At 46.7% G+C, this 22,654-nt stretch overlaps 2 protein-coding genes across 6 annotated transcripts; one reads left to right on the top strand and one right to left on the bottom strand.

Moving 5' to 3' along the window:
• Window positions 1–5,087: 5,087 nt before the first annotated feature.
• Window positions 5,088–15,109, bottom strand: bag5 (BCL2 associated athanogene 5). Of its 5 annotated transcripts, none has more exons than XR_004611855.1 (4): window positions 14,713–14,884; window positions 11,062–11,961; window positions 9,612–10,212; window positions 5,088–5,548 (listed from the first exon to the last, which is right to left on the bottom strand). XR_004611855.1 is itself a non-coding variant. In XM_034562847.1 (3 exons), the coding sequence occupies exons 2-3, from the start codon at window positions 11,925–11,927 to the stop codon at window positions 9,672–9,674; spliced, it is 1,407 nt and encodes a 468-aa protein (XP_034418738.1). In that variant the 5' UTR covers window positions 11,928–11,961; window positions 14,891–15,109; the 3' UTR covers window positions 9,348–9,671. The 5 variants fall into 5 exon arrangements, 3 of the variants coding, with proteins under 3 accessions (XP_034418738.1, XP_034418737.1, XP_034418736.1); XR_004611854.1 differs by lacking the exon at window positions 14,713–14,884 and adding an exon at window positions 14,211–14,706; XM_034562847.1 differs by lacking the exons at window positions 5,088–5,548; window positions 14,713–14,884 and adding an exon at window positions 14,891–15,109 and having other exon boundaries at window positions 9,348–10,212.
• A 634-nt stretch (window positions 15,110–15,743) lies between these two features.
• LOC117751213 (cytochrome c oxidase assembly factor 8) lies at window positions 15,744–22,202 on the top strand. Its single transcript, XM_034562891.1, has 5 exons — window positions 15,744–15,972; window positions 17,914–18,111; window positions 18,834–18,897; window positions 19,571–19,661; window positions 22,050–22,202. Exons 1-5 carry the CDS (start codon window positions 15,877–15,879, stop codon window positions 22,168–22,170), a joined length of 570 nt encoding a protein of 189 aa, XP_034418782.1. The 5' UTR covers window positions 15,744–15,876; the 3' UTR covers window positions 22,171–22,202.
• The last annotated feature ends 452 nt before the right edge of the window (window positions 22,203–22,654 follow it).

Here is a 22,654-nt window from a genome sequence, read left to right as displayed (position 1 = left end):
TGAGCAGAAATGCAGGAAGTGTGCTGGAGAACCCAAAGCTCCTCTAGAACGTGTCATTCCACATCTGTCCACTAGTTGCCCCTTTCCTTGTGACCATGAGCCAGAAGGAGGAGGGTCTTCGTAGCTCCGTCTAGTTTCACTTCCTGATTGTCCTCTCAGACGACCTTTGCCCCCCACGTACGACCTTTTCACCACTTTCAGGATCCTCAAACTTCCTGTTCTCGCTCAGCTCTTTTCTGGTTCCTCACTTCATGGATCTGAATAAAACACCACGTTCCTCCTGCTGCACAGGAAGTGCAACGCTAGGGCCATTCTGCTCTCAGGAACAGTCATTGTGTGTGTGTGTGGGGGCGGGGCTTGCAGCCCGTTAGGTAACGCCCCTTTGCATGAACTGCGTCGTGGGAGTGACACGCAGCAACGATCATATCTGCAGGTCGAACGCAGGGCAGCTGCGGCAATAATTCCTACTGTTGCCGTGGCAACCGGCCAACTATGGCACCCGGGCCCCATCGCCGTCGGGTACCAACCGTGGACCCTGAACACATCTCCTAGAAAGATCAGAGTTTAATATTTAATGCAAAATGTATCCACCTTTTTTGATTCTAGTCACATTTAAAACATCTTTAGCCACGAAAATCAATGTTGATAATGTTTTTTTAAAGGTTCATTACTTCATTATGTCAGGATATCAGAGCAGGATGAAGGATACAACATATGTAGGTCAAATATATGAACCAGTGCAGGCAATAAAACATGAAGACTGTATCTGGGATTATCCGCCTGCCGTTCTATGAATGAAAAATGTTATTCAAAAGGATTTGATTCATAATTAAAGACTCTTTTCTCCAACTGGAGGTGCATCAATCTCACAGACCGTCAGGAGCCTGCAGCTGTGGTCCTGAACCAGAGGAGTCGCCCCCTGGTGGTCAGGAGAGAGAATGCAGCTTTAACACATGGAGCATAGACTTCTATACAACCAGAGGAGTCGCCCCCTGGTGGTCAGGAGAGAGAATGCAGCTTTAACACATGGAGCATAGACTTCTATACAACCAGAGGAGTCGCCCCCTGGAGGTCAGGAGAGAGAATGCAGCTTTAACACATGAAGCATAGACTTCTATACAACCAGAGGAGTCGCCCCCTGGTGGTCAGGAGAGAGAATGCAGCTTTAACACATGGAGCATAGACTTCTATACAACCAGAGGAGTCGCCCCCTGGAGGTCAGGAGAGAGAATGCAGCTTTAACACATGAAGCATAGACTTCTATACAACCAGAGGAGTCGCCCCCTGGTGGTCAGGAGAGAGAATGCAGCTTTAACACATGGAGCATAGACTTCTATACAACCAGAGGAGTCGCCCCCTGGAGGTCAGGAGAGAGAATGCAGCTTTAACACATGAAGCATAGACTTCTATACAACCAGAGGAGTCGCCCCCTGGTGGTCAGGAGACAGAATGCAGCTTTAACACATGAAGCATAGACTTCTTTACAACCAGAGGAGGCGGCCCCTGGTGGTCAGGAGACAGAATGCAGCTTTAACACATGGAGCATAGACTTCTATACAACCAGAGGAGTCGCCCCCTGGTGGTCAGGAGAGAGAATGCAGCTTTAACACATGAAGCATTGACTTCTATACAACCAGGCATAGACTTCTATACAACCAGAGGAGTCGCCCCCTGGTGGTCAGGAGAGAGAATGCAGCTTTAACACATGAAGCGTAGACTTCTATACAACCAGAGGAGTCGCCCCCTGGTGGTCGGGAGAGAGAATGCAGCTTTAACACATGGAGCATAGACTTCTATACAACCAGAGGAGTCGCCCCCTGGTGGTCGGGAGAGAGAATGCAGCTTTAACACATGGAGCATAGACTTCTATACAACCAGAGGAGTCGCCCCCTGGTGGTCAGGAGAGAGAATGCAGCTTTAACACATGAAGCATAGACTTCTATACAACCAGGCATAGACTTCTATACAACCAGAGGAGTCGCCCCCTGGTGGTCAGGAGAGAGAATGCAGCTTTAACACATGAAGCATAGACTTCTATACAACCAGAGGAGTCGCCCCCTGGTGGTCAGGAGAGAGAATGCAGCTTTAACACATGGAGCATAGACTTCTATACAACCAGAGGAGTCGCCCCCTGGTGGTCAGGAGAGAGAATGCAGCTTTAACACATGAAGCATAGACTTCTATACAACCAGGCATAGACTTCTATACAACCAGAGGAGTCGCCCCCTGGTGGTCAGGAGAGAGAATGCAGCTTTAACACATGAAGCGTAGACTTCTATACAACCAGAGGAGTCGCCCCCTGGTGGTCGGGAGAGAGAATGCAGCTTTAACACATGAAGCATAGACTTCTATACAACCAGAGGAGTCGCCCCCTGGTGGTCGGGAGAGAGAATGCAGCTTTAACACATGGAGCATATACTTCTATACAACCAGAGGAGTCGCCCCCTGGTGGTCAGGAGAGAGAATGCAGCTTTAACGCATGAAGCATAGACTACTATACAACCAGAGGAGTCGCCCCCTGGTGGTCAGGAGAGAGAATGCAGCTTTAACACATGAAGCATAGACTTCTATACAACCAGAGGAGTCGCCCCCTGGTGGTCAGGAGAGAGAATGCAGATTTAACGCATGAAGCATAGACTTCTATACAACCAGAGGAGTCGCCCCCTGGTGGTCAGGAGAGAGAATTCAGCTTTAACACATGAAGCATAGACTTCTATACAACCAGAGGAGTCGCCCCCTGGTGGTCAGGAGAGAGAATGCAGCTTTAACACATGAAGCATAGACTTCTATACAACCAGAGGAGTCGCCCCCTGGTGGTCAGTAGAGAGAATGCAGCTTTAACACATGAAGCATAGACTTCTATACAACCAGAGGAGTCGCCCCCTGGTGGTCAGGAGAGAGAATGCAGCTTTAACGCATGAAGCATAGACTTCTATACAACCAGAGGAGTCGCCCCCTGGTGGTCAGGAGAGAGAATGCAGCTTTAACACATGAAGCATAGACTTCTATACAACCAGAGGAGTCGCCCCCTGGTGTTGAGTAGAGAGAATGCAGCTTTAACACATGAAGCATAGACTTCTATACAACCAGAGGAGTCGCCCCCTGGTGTTCAGTAGAGAGAATGCAGCTTTAACGCATGAAGCATAGACTTCTATACAACCAGAGGAGTCGCCCCCTGGTGGTGAGTAGAGAGAATCATCTCACTGCATATCAAATCAATATCAATCAACCAAAGTCTGAACACTGAATTTATCAATATATATACATCACATTATATTTCCTCTGAATGTTCAGTCAGGTCTACTTAACAACAAGCAAAATATTAAAATAGAAATTGAACAACAACAAAACAAGAAAGCGTTAATGTTTCATCGGTTCTTGAACATATTGGGCTGTAAATGTCAATAATCAGGTGAAACAAGCAGCTTCAGTCTGAGCATCATGTCGCTGACGCAGAAGGAGCGTCGTCCCTAATCGGCCTCAGAGGTCACAGATTACTAAAAAACATCCTGAATCGATGTCGGCCTCGTTCTCGCCCAATAAAAAGAGGCTCTGGGTTACATAACGGGTCTGTTTCTGCAGCGCTGCACAGCTCCAGGGACCCTGCTGCATTCTGCATGATCACACACACACACACACACACACACACACACACACACACACACACACACACACACACACACACACACACACACACACACACACACACTCACTCACTCACTCACTCACTCACTCACACGCCATGTCCTCCCTTCATCTCTATTTTTCCCTGCATCGCTCTTCTCGCATGGCTATTTTTACTCAGTGAAAAGCAGACACACACACACACACACACACACACACACACACACTCGGTGTATTCATAGTTTTCATCTCCAGGCTCGTGATTCATGCGTTTCTCTGCTCCTCCTCCTCATCGCTGCACGTCTTCCTCCTCGTGCGGCTCTCCGGTCTTAAAAAGGGTTTTGTTGACAGATTGAAACATTCTTGTTGTCGTGTTTGATTGTTGTCGTCACATTTCTAACGGTGTGTCTTGAGAAGCTCCCATCGTGGTGGACCGCGTGTCACCTGCATGGAGCAGCACAGGTGTCCCTGATGGGGTCCAGACCGGAGACTTCCCCTTAATACACGGGTTAGAGAGCGGCCATAATGACCGATGTTCATGTGACGTCATAATCAATGGAAGGGTTAAATCACGACAGGTCAATGGGGTCAAGAATTGAAACCTCCCCACTTATTTGTTTACTTTAAGAGGATTATAAGTTTTCTTTAATATTCAAATGAGTCATTGTCTTATCAGATATGTGCTAATCTTCTTTACTTTTCCAGAACATTGGATAAAGCCAGGTGAAAAAACGGTTGTTTACATTTTTGTAATGTTTTAGCCGTCCATCGTGTGTGCGCATGCGTGTGCGCATGCGTATGCGTGAGACTGGAGCCTCGCCCAGAGCAGCTCATTTTTTCCGCCCTGCTGCTGCTTCCGGCCTGCGGAGCCGAGCACGTGGCGCCCTCTGGTGGCCGGATGTGAGGCAGGACGTCCCACGTGACGGCTGACTCTACGGGAAGGTCAGAGGTCACAGCGACACGTGCTCCTGAGGTGCTGATATCATCTGATGTTCCTTCAGTATTTTAATCTCATATTTTTCTGCTTCCTCTCCACAATATTGTATTTATTATTAATTAATTATCTGATGGCTTTAGCTACTTTGCTGTACTTTTATTTATATATATATAAATATATATATAAATATTTTGGAAACGATAATCACGCAGTGAAAATCTGAAATTCAATACTGACATCTTTTTTTCTGAATTGTTTTCATAGCTCTATTTTGTGTGTGTTTTCAATGTAGATACTAAAATACTTTAAATATATAAAACATACTTCCATTCTTCACGGTCACCAGGCTGCACTTGTTCTGGAACCTTCCATCGCAGCACACGTTTATTAACCTTTATAAATGTGAGCCCTCGATGGTTAAATGGAGTAAAGGTGCACCTCGTTGCCGTAGAGGTCACGGGTTCGATTCCTGCAGCAGATGTTGTGTGCATGTATTTTATTAATAAAAACACACAATAACATAAAACACTGATCAAGACACGCCGTCTTTATTTTGCAGTGGGAATACAAATTCAAAACACAACCATCCATGGAGCATTCACACAACCTTGTTTTTGTTTGTTTTCAGTCTTGTGTGCTTTTTATTATTTTTTGTGTACAAGCGCGTCTGAAGAAACAGCAGAAGCCTCACAATCAATGCAGGTAAAGGCGACTTCAGAAAAACTAAACGGATGCAATGACCTTTTTATTTGCCCACCGCAGAACACTTTTCTGTCATTTGAAAGGAAGGCAAAGCAGCAATCGACAACAGTGACTCAGGAACAGTAACAAAAAAAAGAGTGCGCTTTAAAGAAAACTACTTTTTGCTAAAGCTCAGGAAGGAAGAGCGTCTCCTTTCTGGTGCTTTCTACTTTCTTAAATCATCTTTTTCAACCTTCTTCCTGCGTCGTGGGACCGGCGGCTGGATGGAGCGCCATGTTGCACCAGCTAAAAGTTAGTAAAACATTATAATTAAGTATAGTTTGACATTTTGGACAATATGCCTGTTGGCCTTCTTGCCGACGGTTAGCCGAGAAGATAGACGCCTCTCTCGGGTGTCTTCATGTTAGATAGGAAGCTACCGTTAGCAGCCGGCTAACTTAGCTTAGCATAAAGATTGTAAAAGAGGTGACCGCTAATCTGACTGTAAAAGAAATTTGGAAATCTGTCAATATAAAAGAGGTTTAGGATTAATTCAGTGGTGGAAGAAGTATTAAAATAATATACTAAAGTAAAAGTATTAATACCAGTGTAGAAATACTAGTTTCAAGTAAAACTTCTGCATTCAAAATCAGTAAAACGTAAACGGTACATTATTAGCAACTAAGATAAAGTACTCAATGTGGACACTCCCAGTGTCCTGGCATATTATGGGATACTATTTGGTCATTGTCATGAATATAAATATGAAAGCTGTACTTCAATGCAGTCGTTGGTCATTCATTCACTCTGAATACTATTTAATCTGTCGGATCATATTTCAGAAACTTATTGTACGTTAAAATCTTCCAGTGAAACGTTACCGAAGCCGTTATAAATAAAAGTAGTGAAATAAAAGTGTTGAACACGGTTAAACGGAGGTGTGCATAAGTATCTCAGCTGTTCTCTCCACCACTGAAGCGTCAGCTGGTGCAACCGGCCGTCAAACGCATTCACTCAGAACTCTGAAGTCAAAACTCTGGTCCAATGAACACAAACGAAGGATTCCTCCACGACTACATTCTACATATGACACCTGGAGTCAGAGATATGACACCTGGAGTCAGGGATATGACACCTGGAGTCAGAGATATGACACCTGGAGTCAGAGATATGACACCTGGAGTCAGAGATATGACACCTGGAGTCAGAGATATGACACCTGGAGTCAGAGATATGACACCTGGAGTCAGAGATATGACACCTGGAGTCAGAGATATGACACCTGGAGTCAGAGATATGACACCTGGAGTCAGTGATATGACACCTGGAGTCAGAGATATGACACCTGGAGTCAGAGATATGACACCTGGAGTCAGGGATATGACACCTGGAGTCAGAGATATGACACCTGGAGTCAGAGATATGACACCTGGAGTCAGGGATATGACACCTGGAGTCAGAGATATGACACCTGGAGTCAGAGATATGACACCTGGAGTCAGGGATATGACACCTGGAGTCAGAGATATGACACCTGGAGTCAGAGATATGACACCTGGAGTCAGAGATATGACACCTGGAGTCAGAGATGACACCTGGAGTCAGATATGACACCTGGAGTCAGATATGACACCTGGAGTCAGGGATATGACACCTGGAGTCAGAGATATGACACCTGGAGTCAGAGATATGACACCTGGAGTCAGATATGACACCTGGAGTCAGGGATATGACACCTGGAGTCAGGGATATGACACCTGGAGTCAGAGATATGACACCTGGAGTCAGAGATATGACACCTGGAGTCAGTGATATGACACCTGGAGTCAGAGATATGACACCTGGAGTCAGAGATATGACACCTGGAGTCAGGGATATGACACCTGGAGTCAGAGATATGACACCTGGAGTCAGAGATATGACACCTGGAGTCAGGGATATGACACCTGGAGTCAGAGATATGACACCTGGAGTCAGAGATATGACACCTGGAGTCAGAGATATGACACCTGGAGTCAGAGATGACACCTGGAGTCAGATATGACACCTGGAGTCAGATATGACACCTGGAGTCAGGGATATGACACCTGGAGTCAGAGATATGACACCTGGAGTCAGAGATATGACACCTGGAGTCAGATATGACACCTGGAGTCAGGGATATGACACCTGGAGTCAGGGATATGACACCTGGAGTCAGGGATATGACACCTGGAGTCAGAGATATGACACCTGGAGTCAGAGATATGACACCTGGAGTCAGAGATATGACACCTGGAGTCAGGGATATGACACCTGGAGTCAGATATGACACCTGGAGTCAGATATGACACCTGGAGTCAGATATGACACCTGGAGTCAGAGATATGACACCTGGAGTCAGATATATGACACCTGGAGTCAGATATATGACACCTGGAGTCAGATATGACACCTGGAGTCAGAGATATGACACCTGGAGTCAGAGATATGACACCTGGAGTCAGATATGACACCTGGAGTCAGATATATGACACCTGGAGTCAGAGATATGACACCTGGAGTCAGGGACGCAACACCTGTGTGTGCATGTGCATGTTTGTGTGCGTGTGCATGTGTGTGTGCCTGTGCATGTGTGTGTGCGTGTGCATGTGCATGTGTGTGCATGTGTGCGTGTGTGCATGTGCATGTGTGTGTGTGTGCATGTGCATGTGTGTGTGTGTGTATCCAAGACGTCCGGGTGGAGAAACGTTATTTTACGGTATTCGACTCTCGGAGGCTTTTAAAAGATAAATCTGCTGATGTTCTAAATGGAAAATCTTTGATAAATTATTCAAATGTTTTTCGGCATTAAAATAATAATAATTGTTATATTAACAATCTGGGACTGCAAATTAAAATATAATATAAATGTAGGAGGAATAAAAAGTTGAATATTGACCTAAATGTAAAAGGAGGAATGTAAATACTCAAAGTACCTGGAGACACTCGAGTACTATTCTAAATATATTAATACAGCTTTTCTTACATTCATCTTTCTCTGAGCACTAAATTTAATAATGTAATAATTGAGCTGTGAAGTGAATCAGTAATAATAATTTGTTGTTGTTGTTGTTGTTGAGCCAGAGATCGTCCCCCGTCGTCGAGGCCGTGAAAAGCACAACGTGACTCCTTCTTTTGTTTTGACAGCGCCGCAGATTATTGACCAGCTCGCCCCCACCTGTCCATTTGTTTGTTTGTTTGTTTGTTTGTTTACATTTTTGAAAGAGCCTCAATTTCTGACGAGAAGTGCAAATTCCTTCTCGATGACGACGAAGCTCGTTTTACACAAACGGGAAGAGTGAAAATAAAGGCACCGAGATATTTGGGGTTCTCTCTTCCAGCCCCCCCCTCCCCCCCCTCCCCCTCCTCCTCTCAGTCACACTTCTTTACTCAGAAGCAAATAAAAGCAGCAGCAAAAAGATTCCTCCTCTTGTTCTTGTTCTTCTGTCTCTGAATACAAAACCTGATCCATTTACAGGCGAGTGGATCACAGGAAGTCACAACAAACAAGGGGGGGGGGAGGGCACGCCCACTTTATCAATAGTCTGGAGGACACGCCTACTTTATCAATAGTCTGGAGGACACGCCTACTTTATCAATATCAATAGTCTGGAGAACACGCCCACTTTATCAATATCAATAGTCTGGAGGACACGCCCACTTTATCAATATCAATAGTCTGGAGGACACGCCCACTTTATCAATATCAATAGTCTGGAGAACACGCCCACTTTATCAATATCAATAGTCTGGAGGACACGCCCACTTTATCAATATCAATAGTCTGGAGGACACGCCCACTTTACAGGCATGATTACAGGGCTTTGGCCGCAGGGTTCAACAACCACACACAGACACACACACACACACACACACCCCAAACAACCACACGCGCACTAAACACGGCAGACAGACACACACACACGCGCACACACACGCGCGCACACACACGTACACAAGCACACACACACACTGACACAAGCATGCACACACACACACAAGCGCGAACACACACACGTACACAAGCACACACACACACACACACACAAGCGCAAACACACACACGTACACAAGCACACACACACACACACACACAAGCGCGCACACACACACAAGCGCGAACACACACACACACACACACACACACACAAGCGCATACACACACACACACACACACGGGAGATTTAAACAATCTTTAAAAACGCTCAAAGTTTCCCAAAAGGAGTTCCGTGTTCTTCTCAGCCGGGTCGGCCACAACTACCACGAAGAGAGACGAAAGAAAAGGCGCTGCTGCAGTGCATTCTGGGGATTTGAGTCCATATCTACAGCCCGTGGAATGATAACGTACCAGTTTGGGTTTTTGATTATTTACACACGGCCTCCGCGGCGCCGGTCCTCCTGGAGAGCTTCAGTACTCCCACTCGTCCGTCTTCATGTCCAGGTAGTTGAGAATGTTCTGGGCGAACTTCACCGCCTGCTTCCGCGCCATCTTGGTGGTGTCGTCGCCCTGCGGGTCCACGGCGTCCAGCGTCAGCAGCTGTTTGGTGAGCAGCTCCTCCAGCAGGATGTAGCTCTTGTCGACCCGCTTGCCGTCGAAGGCCAGCGCCTGGGCCTGGAGGTCCGAGAGGCTCCCGAGGACCAGCCACACGGCCCGGTGCGCCGGGAGCTCGGCGGGGCCCGGCTGGCGGCGCGTCAGGGCCTCGCGGAGGTCCAGGAAGGTGATGATGGCCTGGACCTCCACCACGGCGCGGCGCCGGGCCTCTCGGATGCACGGGTTCTTGGCCGTGTCCACCTGGTCCAGGTGAGTCAGGAGGCTCTGCAGCTCGGCTTTGGGCCTGAAGCTCAGGTCGCCCGTCACGCAGTGCCGCAGGACGCCCTCTCGCAGGTGGGACACGTGAGCTCGCACCGCCTCGATCTCTCGGATGGAGTTGTTCTGGGCCAGGTCGTACCTGAAGAGACAGACACCGGATCAGGCCCGAGTGGTGCTTCAACCACAACATGGACATTTGACCACATCAACATATGACGGATAAGAAATTATATTGATGCATGAGATCTATTTAACTCAAAATAACTCATTTTGTGGGTTTTCTTTCTGAATGCATCACTCATGATGGAGGACACTTTTGGGGATTAAAATCGATGCAGCAGAACCAGAAATATGGTATTCTTTTTTTAATTTCATTTCAACACCTGGAGCCTACTTTACCCACAATGCAATTCAACCGAATATTCCGGCGTGTGATGCTCGTAGCGGCGATCTCAACTGAAGAGACGTGTCACACACAGAAGTCCTTCAGAAACTAACTCTTTGTTCCCTTTTAACTCTTTTTTTTTTGGTCAGCTTTTCGATATTTGAAGGAGCTGGAAATGTGCAGTAAACTTCCTCTAATATCGGCAATAAAATAAACATTTTAATATATTTTCTCTTCATTAAGATTTTCATACTGATTTTTAAACCCATAACAGAATCCCAAAGCTTGGCAGCACAAAGACCAACATGTGAGTGGTACTTCTACATAGCAGAGTACTAGGTAGGCGTATTATTATTATTATTATTATAGTATCGGTGCTTCTCTGGTGACCGTGCAGCATGATTCAAATCAAAATTCAACACAATCCTCCTCCGGTGTGCCACCCAGGCTCCGGTGACGCACAATAACATCTGCATTCATAGAAGAGAAATGTTTCCGTGGCACTTCCTGTTTGGAAAGTTGGATTTCTTCTAATCCAACATCTTCTTTAGAGCTGAAACAACGAGATAAATCACAAATGAAAACACTACGAGTGAAGCCTACCTGCGCGTGTCCTCGCCCTCCCCCTCCAGGTCCAGATGTTTCAGCAGCCCGTTGATCTCCTCCACGACCTGCTTCCTGTAGTTTCTGATCGCCGCGTTGCCGGAAACGTCCAGGGCGTCCAGCTCCGCCTGCATCTCCGTCAGGAGGCGCGACAGGTGGGCGCAGCTGTCCCTGCCGCTCAGACCCATCAGCAGCGCCACCAGGTGGCCGCGCGCCACGCTCACCTTAACCATCACCTGGTTGATGCGGTGCACGGCCTCGTGGGTGTCGCCCGGCAGCGGCAGGGAGAGAGTCTGCTGCGGCGTGCGGCCCTCGACCACGGCCTGCACGGCGCACAGCCGCGTGAGCGCCCGGTAGCGCGCCTTGCGGAGCGGCACCCGCCCCTCGGTCTTGACCTGGGTGAGCTTCAGCACGATCACCTGCAGGGCCTCCACCAGCTCGTCGTTTATCTCGGCCGTGCCGCCGGACCGCTGGGGCGCCACCACGCGGTCGTCCACCAGCTGCCGCGCCTCGTCGCTCAGCTCCTCGATGGCGCCGCGGGACGGGTGGGTGGCGTTCTCCTCCAGGTAGCGCAGGAGGCCCTCCACCTCCTGCGCCGCTCTCTTGCGCGCCCCCTGCAGCTCCGGCTTGCCCTCCGTGTCCACCTGGTCCACGTCCAGCAGCAGCCGTGTCAGCTCGCGCTCCAGGCGCTTGTAGTCGCGGTCGTCCTGCAGGCCGCTGAAGTTGCACACCTGGGGCCCCAGAGACGTCACCTCCTTGTGGACCTCGTACAGCCGCATCATGGCGGGGTGCTGCGGGTGGTACGGCTGCTGCTGCTGCTCCGTTGGGTGGTGATGCTGCTGCTGCTGTGGGACGCCATGGTCCATCCTCTTCCCACCATCAAAGGGCTTCCCAAACAGGCTAGAGGAGACGGAAGCATGAAGGGAGAGTCAGAACAATCAGTCATATTCCGTTTGGGTTTTCTGAATTATAGCTCCGAATGAAACAAGACAGGTGGGATATGCCGACGTATGCAGCCCGTTTTGGGGTTTTACGGCACTTTTCAACACACGACCGCTTTCCTGTTTACGATCAGCTCTTTAAAACGTTTTGATATTGTTTCTATGTCACAATAACAACTCAAGTCCCACCTCAATCTCCATAATCTCTATGAACCCTTCCAATCCGGCTTCCGTTCCAAAAAGCACAGAAACCCTACTGGAAATCACAAATGCCATAGTTCTCTCTGCTGACTCACCGTCCTCATCCTCCTTGACCTCAGTGCCGCCTTCGACACCATCAACCACTCCATCCTCCTCTCACGTCTCCAGTTCTTGGCATAACTGGCTCTGCCCTTTCCTGGTTCACCTCATCTTTCAGACCGACATCAATTCATTGCCATAAACAACATAAACAACATCCTCAACCTCCCCAGTCACCCACGGTGTCCCCCAGGGTTCTGTGCTCGGTCCCCTCCTCTTCATCATTTGCATCCTTCCTCTTGGACAAATCATCAGTCGTCATGGTCTCGACTTCCATTGTTACGCTGACGATACCCAACTTTACTTCTCCTCCAAGACCATGACCTCAGTCTCCCACTCCACTCTCACTACCCGTCTCACTGATATAAAATCATGGATGCAACAGAACTTTCTCAAACTCAACTGCAATAAATCTTAACTACTCATCATCGGCCCCAACTCCCTTACCCGCTCAGCCCAGACCGTCTCTCTCGTTATTGATGGCTCCATCGTCACCCCCTCCACCCAGGTCCGCAACCTCGGTATCATCCTCGACCCCACCCTCTCTTTGTACCCCACGACAACCACATCACCAAAACTGCCTTCTTTCATCTCAGGAACATTGCACAGCTCTGGACCTCCCTGAAGTTCTCCTCCATGACCTCATGACCTCCAGACTTAAGCCCTAAACACCTGGCCCCTCCCCCCTCCCTACCTCTCAGACCTCCCCCCCTCCACACCCCAACCCGTCTGCAGCGTACTACACAACATACATGACATCACACACACACACACACACACTACACAACATACATGACATTACACACACACACACACTACACAACATACATGACATTACACACACTACACAACATATATGACATCACACACACACACACACTACACAACATATATGACATCACACACACACACTACACAACATACATGACATCACACACACACGACATCACACACACACACACACACACACACACAACACAACATACATGACATCACACACACACACTACACAACATACATGACATCACACACACACACACTACACAACATATATGACATCACACACACACACTACACAACATACATGACATCACACACTACACACCATACATGACATCACACACACACACACTACACAACATACATGACATCACACACACACACACTACACAACATACATGACATCACACACTACACAACATACATGACATCACACACACACACACTACACAACATACATGACATCACACACTACACAACATACATGACATCACACACTACACAACATACATGACATCACACACTACACAACATACATGACAGCACACACACATAAATCCTGGACTGGATGATAAATGGAGGTTCCTGAGCTCGTTAATAACAGTCACTTCACACAGAGGGGCCCTCTGTGGAGCCCGGGGGCCCGATCCCCATCAGGGAGCAGGGCGGTCCGGATCAGTCGAGGCGCCCGTGCTCACGAGCACGGAGCCCAACGACATGCGACGGCATCAATAACACTTATTGGAAGAGACGGTCACGTTATGGGAGATCCCTGAAGCACATTCCAGAAGAGGGGGCGGGACGCAGGATGACTGACAGGCGGGTCTGGACCAGGATGAGCACCTCCTGCCTGGGTTTGCTCCACCAAGGAGACGTTACAAGGAAAGAGGGCTGCTGGAGCTAAGAATAGCTTTGCTAGTAAGAATCCTGCCGTGACTCACAGCATGCAGGTGCTGCTTGACGAGCCCGACACACGCTCCCGTTTGCGCATTATGTCACCATGCCAACGTCACGCAGTCATACGTGTTGCTAAGACTGTGCGCGCGTGTCCTCCTGCACGCACACACAGGCAACACGCCTCGAAGAATCTGGCTGTCGCGTGCACGCGCGCACGCACGCGCATCTCACCTTTTCAAAACTCCGAACACATTCGCGCACATGTTCACGGGGGTCTTGTTTCCAGCGGCGCGGGTCGTGGAGCCAACTGGCTTCCGGTTGGGGAGCCGAACCAACGTTTTCTCCACACACACACACACACACACACACACACACACACATACACACGCACACACACACACACACACGCACACACACACACACACACACACGCCACCTCCTCCACCAAACGATGCTCCGCTCAGCCTCAGCACCTCCCGTCAGCCCCGCCCCTCCCCTCCTTCACCGATGCGTTTCTCACTGAACACGTTGAATAAAAACTATTTAAAAAGCCTCTTTTGGCTCCGGTAACGCGCCCCGTCCCCCGCGCGTGAGCGCCATTGTCCGTCCGCGTCGACGCGTTGCGCTCCAGCTGATCACCTGACTCGGGCCCCACCTTTTGGGCCCACATAACGACAGCTTTGTCGGGTGTTAAATGTACAAAACGCCGCCCGCGCGGGGGGTTCCTACTCACCTGCATAACCAGCGCACAGCCATCTGAAAGGTCTCGGGGAAAAGTGCGCACCTCTCCCCCGATTAAAGCTAACTAAACATTAGCCTACCTAGCTACCTTCGAGGAGTTACTTTCCGGCGGCTCGCACGAGCGAACTAGCGCGGAGTTCTCCTCCGCCGGTTGGCGGATGAATACAAACCGTTTCACCGGCGTTTGTTTCGCTCCACGGTTGCGAGACGTTCGCGGACGTTTAGTTATCGTGTCGTGAATTCACATCGACGTGGAATGAACTGCGTACAGACGTCATTTTGCCGGTGATTTACTTATTAACTATATTTCTTTTAACGGAGCGCAAGTTTTGGTTGTCCAACGACCGATAATGTAGTGCGCTCCATTTAGTGAGCGGGGACGTGCCGTTTGATCGCAGCGGCAAGGGCGGGTATTACACTCACCCAAAATAAAATATTGTTGTTTTATCTACGATGTTTACATATGAATATAATAATAAGATTTTAAGTATATTTCTATGCTAATGCTTTTGTACTTTTACTTGAGTTTTGTGTTTGTTGGTATTTTAAGTAGATTTAGATTTGAATACTTGTGTACTTTTACTTGAGTACGATTTTAAATGCATTTATTATTATATTAGTATTTTGGCGGGGATTCATATATAATAATAATAATAATAATAATAATTTAATATTATAAAAAAGAATATATATATATAATATATACAAATATATATAGTAGTATAGTGTATATAATAGTAGTGTATATAATAGTAAATAATAAATAATACGATTTTAAATGCATTTATTATTATATTAGTATTTTGGCGGGGATTCATATATATAATAATAATAATAATAATTTAATATTATAAAAAAGAATATATATATATAATATATACAAATATATATAGTAGTATAGTGTATATAATAGTAGTGTATATAATAGTAAATAATAAATAAGAAGAAGAAGTAAATCGTTCGGGAGTAAACCCCGCCTCCGAGCTGCACCGGTGTCTCTTTCGAGCCCCTGTTTTCGTCGGGGGAGTCACGTGACCCGGCGGCTGCTGCTCTCAGAAGGGCACCGACATGAAGTCCGTGAAGTAGGACAACAGAACCGTCAGGAGACCCCGCGCGGCCGTCGGTGCCGCTGCCCCGAAACAACAGTCGGTCAAAGATGGCGTCAAAGAGCGCGGCCGCGTTCAGGTACACGGCGCTGAATGTGCGGAAGTGCAGCTCCAACCTGGCAACCCAGCATCACCAAAAACCAAAGGTCCGGACATTAATATGCAAATACACGTATTTCAATAAGTACTTATTGTGCAGTAAAATGTTGATGCGTGTTTTATTATATTATATATACATATATTATATTTGTGATTATTAATCATTTAGATCTAGTAGCGGAAGTGTCAAATAAGTGTTAAGAGTAAAAAAAGTACGGTATTTGTCTAAAATGTTGCATACAATGGAAATACACAAATGCAAGTACCTCAAACTTGTACTTCAGTGTAAATATACTTTCCACCACAAATACTTCCTACATTTCTAATTGGAGGCTCACACCACTGAACCATGATACCAGTACAGTAGTAGTATTTAAGGAAGGCAATCAGCAGGCAATGTAGCTGATGATACAATGTAGCCAACAAGGTAGCTGATGATACAATGTAGCCGATGATACAATGTAGCCAACAAGGTAGCTGATGATACAATGTAGCCAACAAGGTAGCCGATGATACAATGTAGCTGATGATACAATGTAGCCGACAATGTAGCTGATGATACAATGTAGCCAACAAGGTAGCTGATGATACAATGTAGCTGATGATACAATGTAGCCAACAAGGTAGCTGATGATACAATGTAGCCGATGATACAATGTAGCCAACAAGGTAGCCGATGATACAATGTAGCCAACAAGGTAGCCGATGATACAATGTAGCTGATGATACAATGTAGCCGACAATGTAGCTGATGATACAATGTAGCCAACAAGGTAGCTGATGATACAATGTAGCTGATGATACAATGTAGCCAACAAGGTAGCTGATGATACAATGTAGCCGATGATACAATGTAGCCAACAAGGTAGCCGACGATACAATGTAGCCGACGATACAATGTAGGCGATTATACAATGTAGCCAATAATGCAATGTAGCCGATGATACAATGTAGCCGCCGATACAATGTAGCCGCCGATACAATGTAGGCGATTATACAATGTAGCCAATAATGCAATGTAGCCGATGATACAATGTAGCCAATAATTTAGCCGATACAATGTAGCCGACGATACAATGTAGGCGATTATACAATGTAGCCGATGATACAATGTAGCCAATAATGCAATGTAGCCGATGATACAATGTAGCCGACGATACAATGTAGCCGATTATACAATGTAGCCAATAATACAATGCAGCCGATGATGCAATGTAGCAGGCAATGCAGCCAATGATGCAATGTAGCCGACGATACAATGTAGCCAATAATGTAGCCAATAATGCAATGTAGCCGATGATACAATGTAGCCGACGATACAATGTAGCCGATTTATACAATGTAGCCGACAATGTAGCTGATGATACAATGTAGCCGACAATGTAGCTGATGATACAATGTAGCCGACAATGTAGCCGATGATACAATGTAGCCAATAATACAATGTAGCTGATAATGTAGCCAATAATGTAGCCGATATTACAATGTAGCCGATGATGCAATGTAGCTGATAATACAATGTGGCCGATGATACAATGTAGCCGATAATGTAGCAGGCAGTGTAGGCAACAATACAATGTAGCCAATAATACAATGTCGCCGATGATGCAATGTAGCAAGCAATGCAGCCAATGATACAATGTAGCCGACGATACAATGTAGCCGACAATGTAGCCGATGATACAAGTAGCAGACAATGTAGCTCATAATCCAATGTAGCAGACAATGTCGCAGATCATGTAACCGATGATACAATGTAGCCAATAATACAATGTAGCCAATAATGTAGCCAATAATACAATGTAGCCGATGATGCAATGTAGCAGGCAATGTAGCCAACAATACAATGTAGCCAATAATACAATGTAGCCGATGATACAATGTAGCAGGCAATGTAGCCAACAATACAATGTAGCCAATGATACAATGTAGCTGATAATGTAGCAGGCAATGCAGCCTAGCGTCTAATCGGTCCTTGTTCCAAGCAGAGGTCTCCCTCCAGACCAGCGGCCAGTGAAACCCACGACTGGGTCGGTCCACCGAACCGGCTCTCCAACATGCGGCCGGTGGTCTACCGAGTCCCCCAGAAGGAGTCCGAGCTGGAGGGGCGCCTGAGACGCCTGAGGCAGGACACCGAGGACTGGAACCACGACTTCTGGACCCGGCAGAACATCAGCTTCAGCCAGGTGGCGTCATCTTCTGCTGCTCACAAGTGATGCATTCAATGTTAACGGGGAAAAAACAGCTCCAGTCCATCAGGATGACGTACAAGACAAAGACTAGTTATAGACCTCATATGCGGAACATTAGGGAAATGGAATCATCACCTCTTCTTCTTCTTCACCTCCTCCATTCCCTCCTTCTATCTCCTCTCCTTCTCTCTGTCCTTCCTCTCTTCTTCCTTCACCTCCTTTTCTTATCCTTTCCGATCAAGTTAAAGCGTCCTCTGCATGCTGAGCTCTTGTGTTCAGCAGGTCAGTTCCTGCTTTGACCACCAGAGGGCAGCGCTGCACAACAAAAGGCGTCAATAAAAAGAAAAGTAAACAAGTCGGGTTAAACATAATGACGAATTAAATAACTTTAGTTTTGATAGTTTTTAACAAAGAAGATATTTTATTTTACAGGAATGTATTTATTTTATTTAATTATAAAAAGTATTAATATTTATTGTAAGCAACGACATAATAAATAGACATCCGTGACTGGTTAAAAAAAAATATAATTAAAGGAAAGGGCAATATTTACATTGCGTGTATTTGTTTGTTTAATTGTTGTCACTTGTTTAGACCGACCCTGTCTGATTTATTTATTTTATAATCCTTCTGTCTGTGTTTGACTCAGTGTGTTGACTCTTGGCTTGTTTGTGTTTAAATAAACAATAATAAATATATATTCATGCTCTCTGCAGGAAAAGGAAATGTTCATCTCTTCTCAACTGAGCGTAAAAGGCTTGACGGAGCGCAACGAGAACGGTGAGGACGTGCAGCTGTGCTGCGTATCGAAGATCACGTTGTTGTTGTTGTTGTTGTTATTATTATTATTATTAGATTGGATTTATCCAATACGATCAAACAGACACCAAAAAAACAAACTGACGATTTAAATGCTGAAGTCTGAAAAAGGGGTCTTGATCTTTATTTTCCCTCTGTCCTTCATTCCTTTCCTTCTCACCTTCTCACCTGTATCTTCTCCTCCTCCTTTCCCCTCCTTCCTCCTCACCTTTCCTTCCCCTGTTCAGTCTCTTTTCCTCTGTCCTCCCTTCCTTCCTCACCTTTTTACCTACTCCTCTTTTCTCCCCCTCCTCCCTCTTCACATGCCTCTTCCTCCTTACTCCTCACCTCCTTTCCTCACTCCTTCCTTCAATCCCTCCCGTCCTTCCTAGTTTCCTCCCTTGCTCCATTCTATCCTTACTTTCTCAGCCTGTTTTCTCTCCCACCTCCCTTTCCTTTCCCCACCTTCTGTCTCCTCTCCTTCTCCCTCATCTCCTTCCCTCTGTCCTTTCCTTGTTCCATTCCCCCTCTCTTTCTTTCCTCCCTTCCTCCAGAATATAATATATTTGTGTAACATCTGGTGATTTAAGAAATAAATGTGTCCTAATGAGAATATGAAGGTGTCTCCTCTGTCCCTTGACTCCTCCCCCCTCAGGGCGCCGGCGGACCCTGAACAGTGAAGAAATGTCGGTGTTTTACAAAAGCTTTCTGGACACGAACCGGACGCGACATGCAGATTATAACAAGTGAGTCGAGGTTTTATTTCTATTTAAACTCTTTACTTTTATTCCTGTTGTTAAAATAAGTGAACGTCAAACCTTATGTTAAATACAGTAAAATGCATGTCTCCTCTCCTTCATCTTGTTCTCCTGCCTCCTTCCCTGCTCCCTCACCTTTGTACATGTCTCCTCTCCTTCATCTCTTTCCCCTGCCTCCTTCCCTGCTCCCTCACCTTTGTACATGTCTCCTCTCCTTCATCTCTTTCCCCTGCCTCCTTACCTTTGTACATGTCTCCTCTCCTTCATCTCTTTCCCCTGCCTCCTTCCTTGCTCCCTCACCTTTGTACATGTCTCCTCTCCTTCATCTCTTTCCCCTGCCTCCTTACCTTTGTACATGTCTCCTCTCCTTCATCTCTTTCCCCTGCCTCCTTCCTTGCTCCCTCACCTTTGTACATGTCTCCTCTCCTTCATCTCTTTCCCCTGCCTCCTTCCCTGCTCCCTCACCTTTGTACATGTCTCCTCTCCTTCATCTCTTTCCCCTGCCTCCTTCCCTGCTCCCTCACCTTTGTACATGTCTCCTCTCCTTCATCTCTTTCCCCTGCCTCCTTCCTTGCCCCCTCACCTTTTGTACATGTCTCCTCTCCTTCATCTCTTTCCCCTGCCTCCTTCCTTGCTCCCTCACCTTTGTACATGTCTCCTCTCCTTCATCTCTTTCCCCTGCCTCCTTCCCTGCTCCCTCACCTTTGTACATGTCTCCTCTCCTTCATCTCTTTCCCCTGCCTCCTTCCTTGCTCCCTCACCTTTGTACATGTCTCCTCTCCTTCATCTCTTTCCCCTGCCTCCTTCCCTGCTCCCTCACCTTTGTACATGTCTCCTCTCCTTCATCTCTTTCCCCTGCCTCCTTCACCTTTGTACATGTCTCCTCTCCTTCATCTCTTTCCCCTGCCTCCCTCACCTTTGTACATGTCTCCTCTCCTTCATCTCTTTCCCCTGCCTCCCTCACCTTTGTACATGTCTCCTCTCCTTCATCTCTTTCCCCTGCCTCCTTCCCTGCTCCCTCACCTTTGTACATGTCTCCTCTCCTTCATCTCTTTCCCCTGCCTCCTTCCTTGCTTCCTCACCTTTGTACATGTCTCCTCTCCTTCATCTCTTTCCCCTGCCTCCTTCCCTGCTCCCTCACCTTTGTACATGTCTCCTCTCCTTCATCTCTTTCCCCTGCCTCCTTCCTTGCTCCCTCACCTTTGTACATGTCTCCTCTCCTTCATCTCTTTCCCCTGCCTCCTTACCTTTGTACATGTCTCCTCTCCTTCATCTCTTTCCCCTGCCTCCTTCCTTGCTCCCTCACCTTTGTACATGTCTCCTCTCCTTCATCTCTTTCCCCTGCCTCCTTCCCTGCTCCCTCACCTTTGTACATGTCTCCTCTCCTTCATCTCTTTCCCCTGCCTCCTTCCTTGCTCCCTCACCTTTGTACATGTCTCCTCTCCTTCATCTCTTTCCCCTGCCTCCTTCCCTGCTCCCTCACCTTTGTACATGTCTCCTCTCCTTCATCTCTTTCCCCTGCCTCCTTCCCTGCTCCCTCACCTTTGTACATGTCTCCTCTCCTTCATCTCTTTCCCCTGCTCCCTCACCTTTGTACATGTCTCCTCTCCTTCATCTCTTTCCCCCGCCTCCTTCCTTGCTCCCTCACCTTTGTACATGTCTCCTCTCCTTCATCTCTTTCCCCTGCCTCCTTACCTTTGTACATGTCTCCTCTCCTTCATCTCTTTCCCCTGCCTCCTTCCTTGCTCCCTCACCTTTGTACATGTCTCCTCTCCTTCATCTCTTTCCCCTGCCTCCTTCCCTGCTCCCTCACCTTTGTACATGTCTCCTCTCCTTCATCTCTTTCCCCTGCCTCCTTCCCTGCTCCCTCACCTTTGTACATGTCTCCTCTCCTTCATCTCTTTCCCCTGCCTCCTTCACCTTTGTACATGTCTCCTCTCCTTCATCTCTTTCCCCTGCCTCCTTCCCTGCTCCCTCACCTTTGTACATGTCTCCTCTCCTTCATCTCTTTCCCCTGCCTCCTTCACCTTTGTACATGTCTCCTCTCCTTCATCTCTTTCCCCTGCCTCCTTCCCTGCTCCCTCACCTTTGTACATGTCTCCTCTCCTTCATCTCTTTCCCCTGCCTCCTTCACCTTTGTACATGTCTCCTCTCCTTCATCTCTTTCCCCTGCCTCCTTCCCTGCTCCCTCACCTTTGTACATGTCTCCTCTCCTTCATCTCTTTCCCCTGCCTCCTTCCTTGCTCCCTCACCTTTTTACCGTTTACCTCAATTTAATTAAATACTATAAACAGTAAAATGAGCTAAACTTCTTTTATTAAACTGTATTTTATATTTAAGTCGTACTGAATCCATGGCTTGAACCTCCTTCTCCAGGGAATGGTACCGACGTAACTTCACCATCACCTTGCTCATGGCCCGAGTTGCCCTGAAGAACACGTGGAGGACTTTCACTGAAAGATGCAACCGCAAGAAACACGTTCCTCCTGCCAGCTGATGACAAATAAAACATTTACCTTTATCTCTGTTTTCAATGCTTCGTTGTGCACTTGTTTACTATTTTATTCACTTCCAGGAATTAGTAAATGCACCTCATGTCTGAGTATTTAGTTATTTTATTGTTTAATTATTCGAGATGTTTTGCTTATTTAGGTAAAATAATGTTTAGCTTTTTCTTTTGAATAAATCTTTTTAATTCATAAATGTGATCAAACAAATATTAATCATATATGCCGTTTTTTAATTGGGATGAAGTATACATCTGAGTATTTTAACATTAAATTGTTTGATCATGTTGAATTATAAAAATGCAGCGAGACCACTAGACTCTCAAACAACACTAATATATACAACATATTGTGTATATGTGCGTGTGTATGTGTGTATATATATATATATTTATATTGGTTTTTTTTAAAATTCAACACGATCAAACAATTTTCTGTTAAAATACTCAACAGATCTTTACTTTGTCTCAATTA

This window comes from Cyclopterus lumpus, chromosome 22 (genome assembly GCF_009769545.1).
Source record: "Cyclopterus lumpus isolate fCycLum1 chromosome 22, fCycLum1.pri, whole genome shotgun sequence".
Classification (NCBI taxonomy): domain Eukaryota; kingdom Metazoa; phylum Chordata; class Actinopteri; order Perciformes; family Cyclopteridae; genus Cyclopterus; species Cyclopterus lumpus.
Note: the sequence above shows the minus strand (reverse complement) of the source record. Positions and strands in the feature narration are given on the sequence as shown.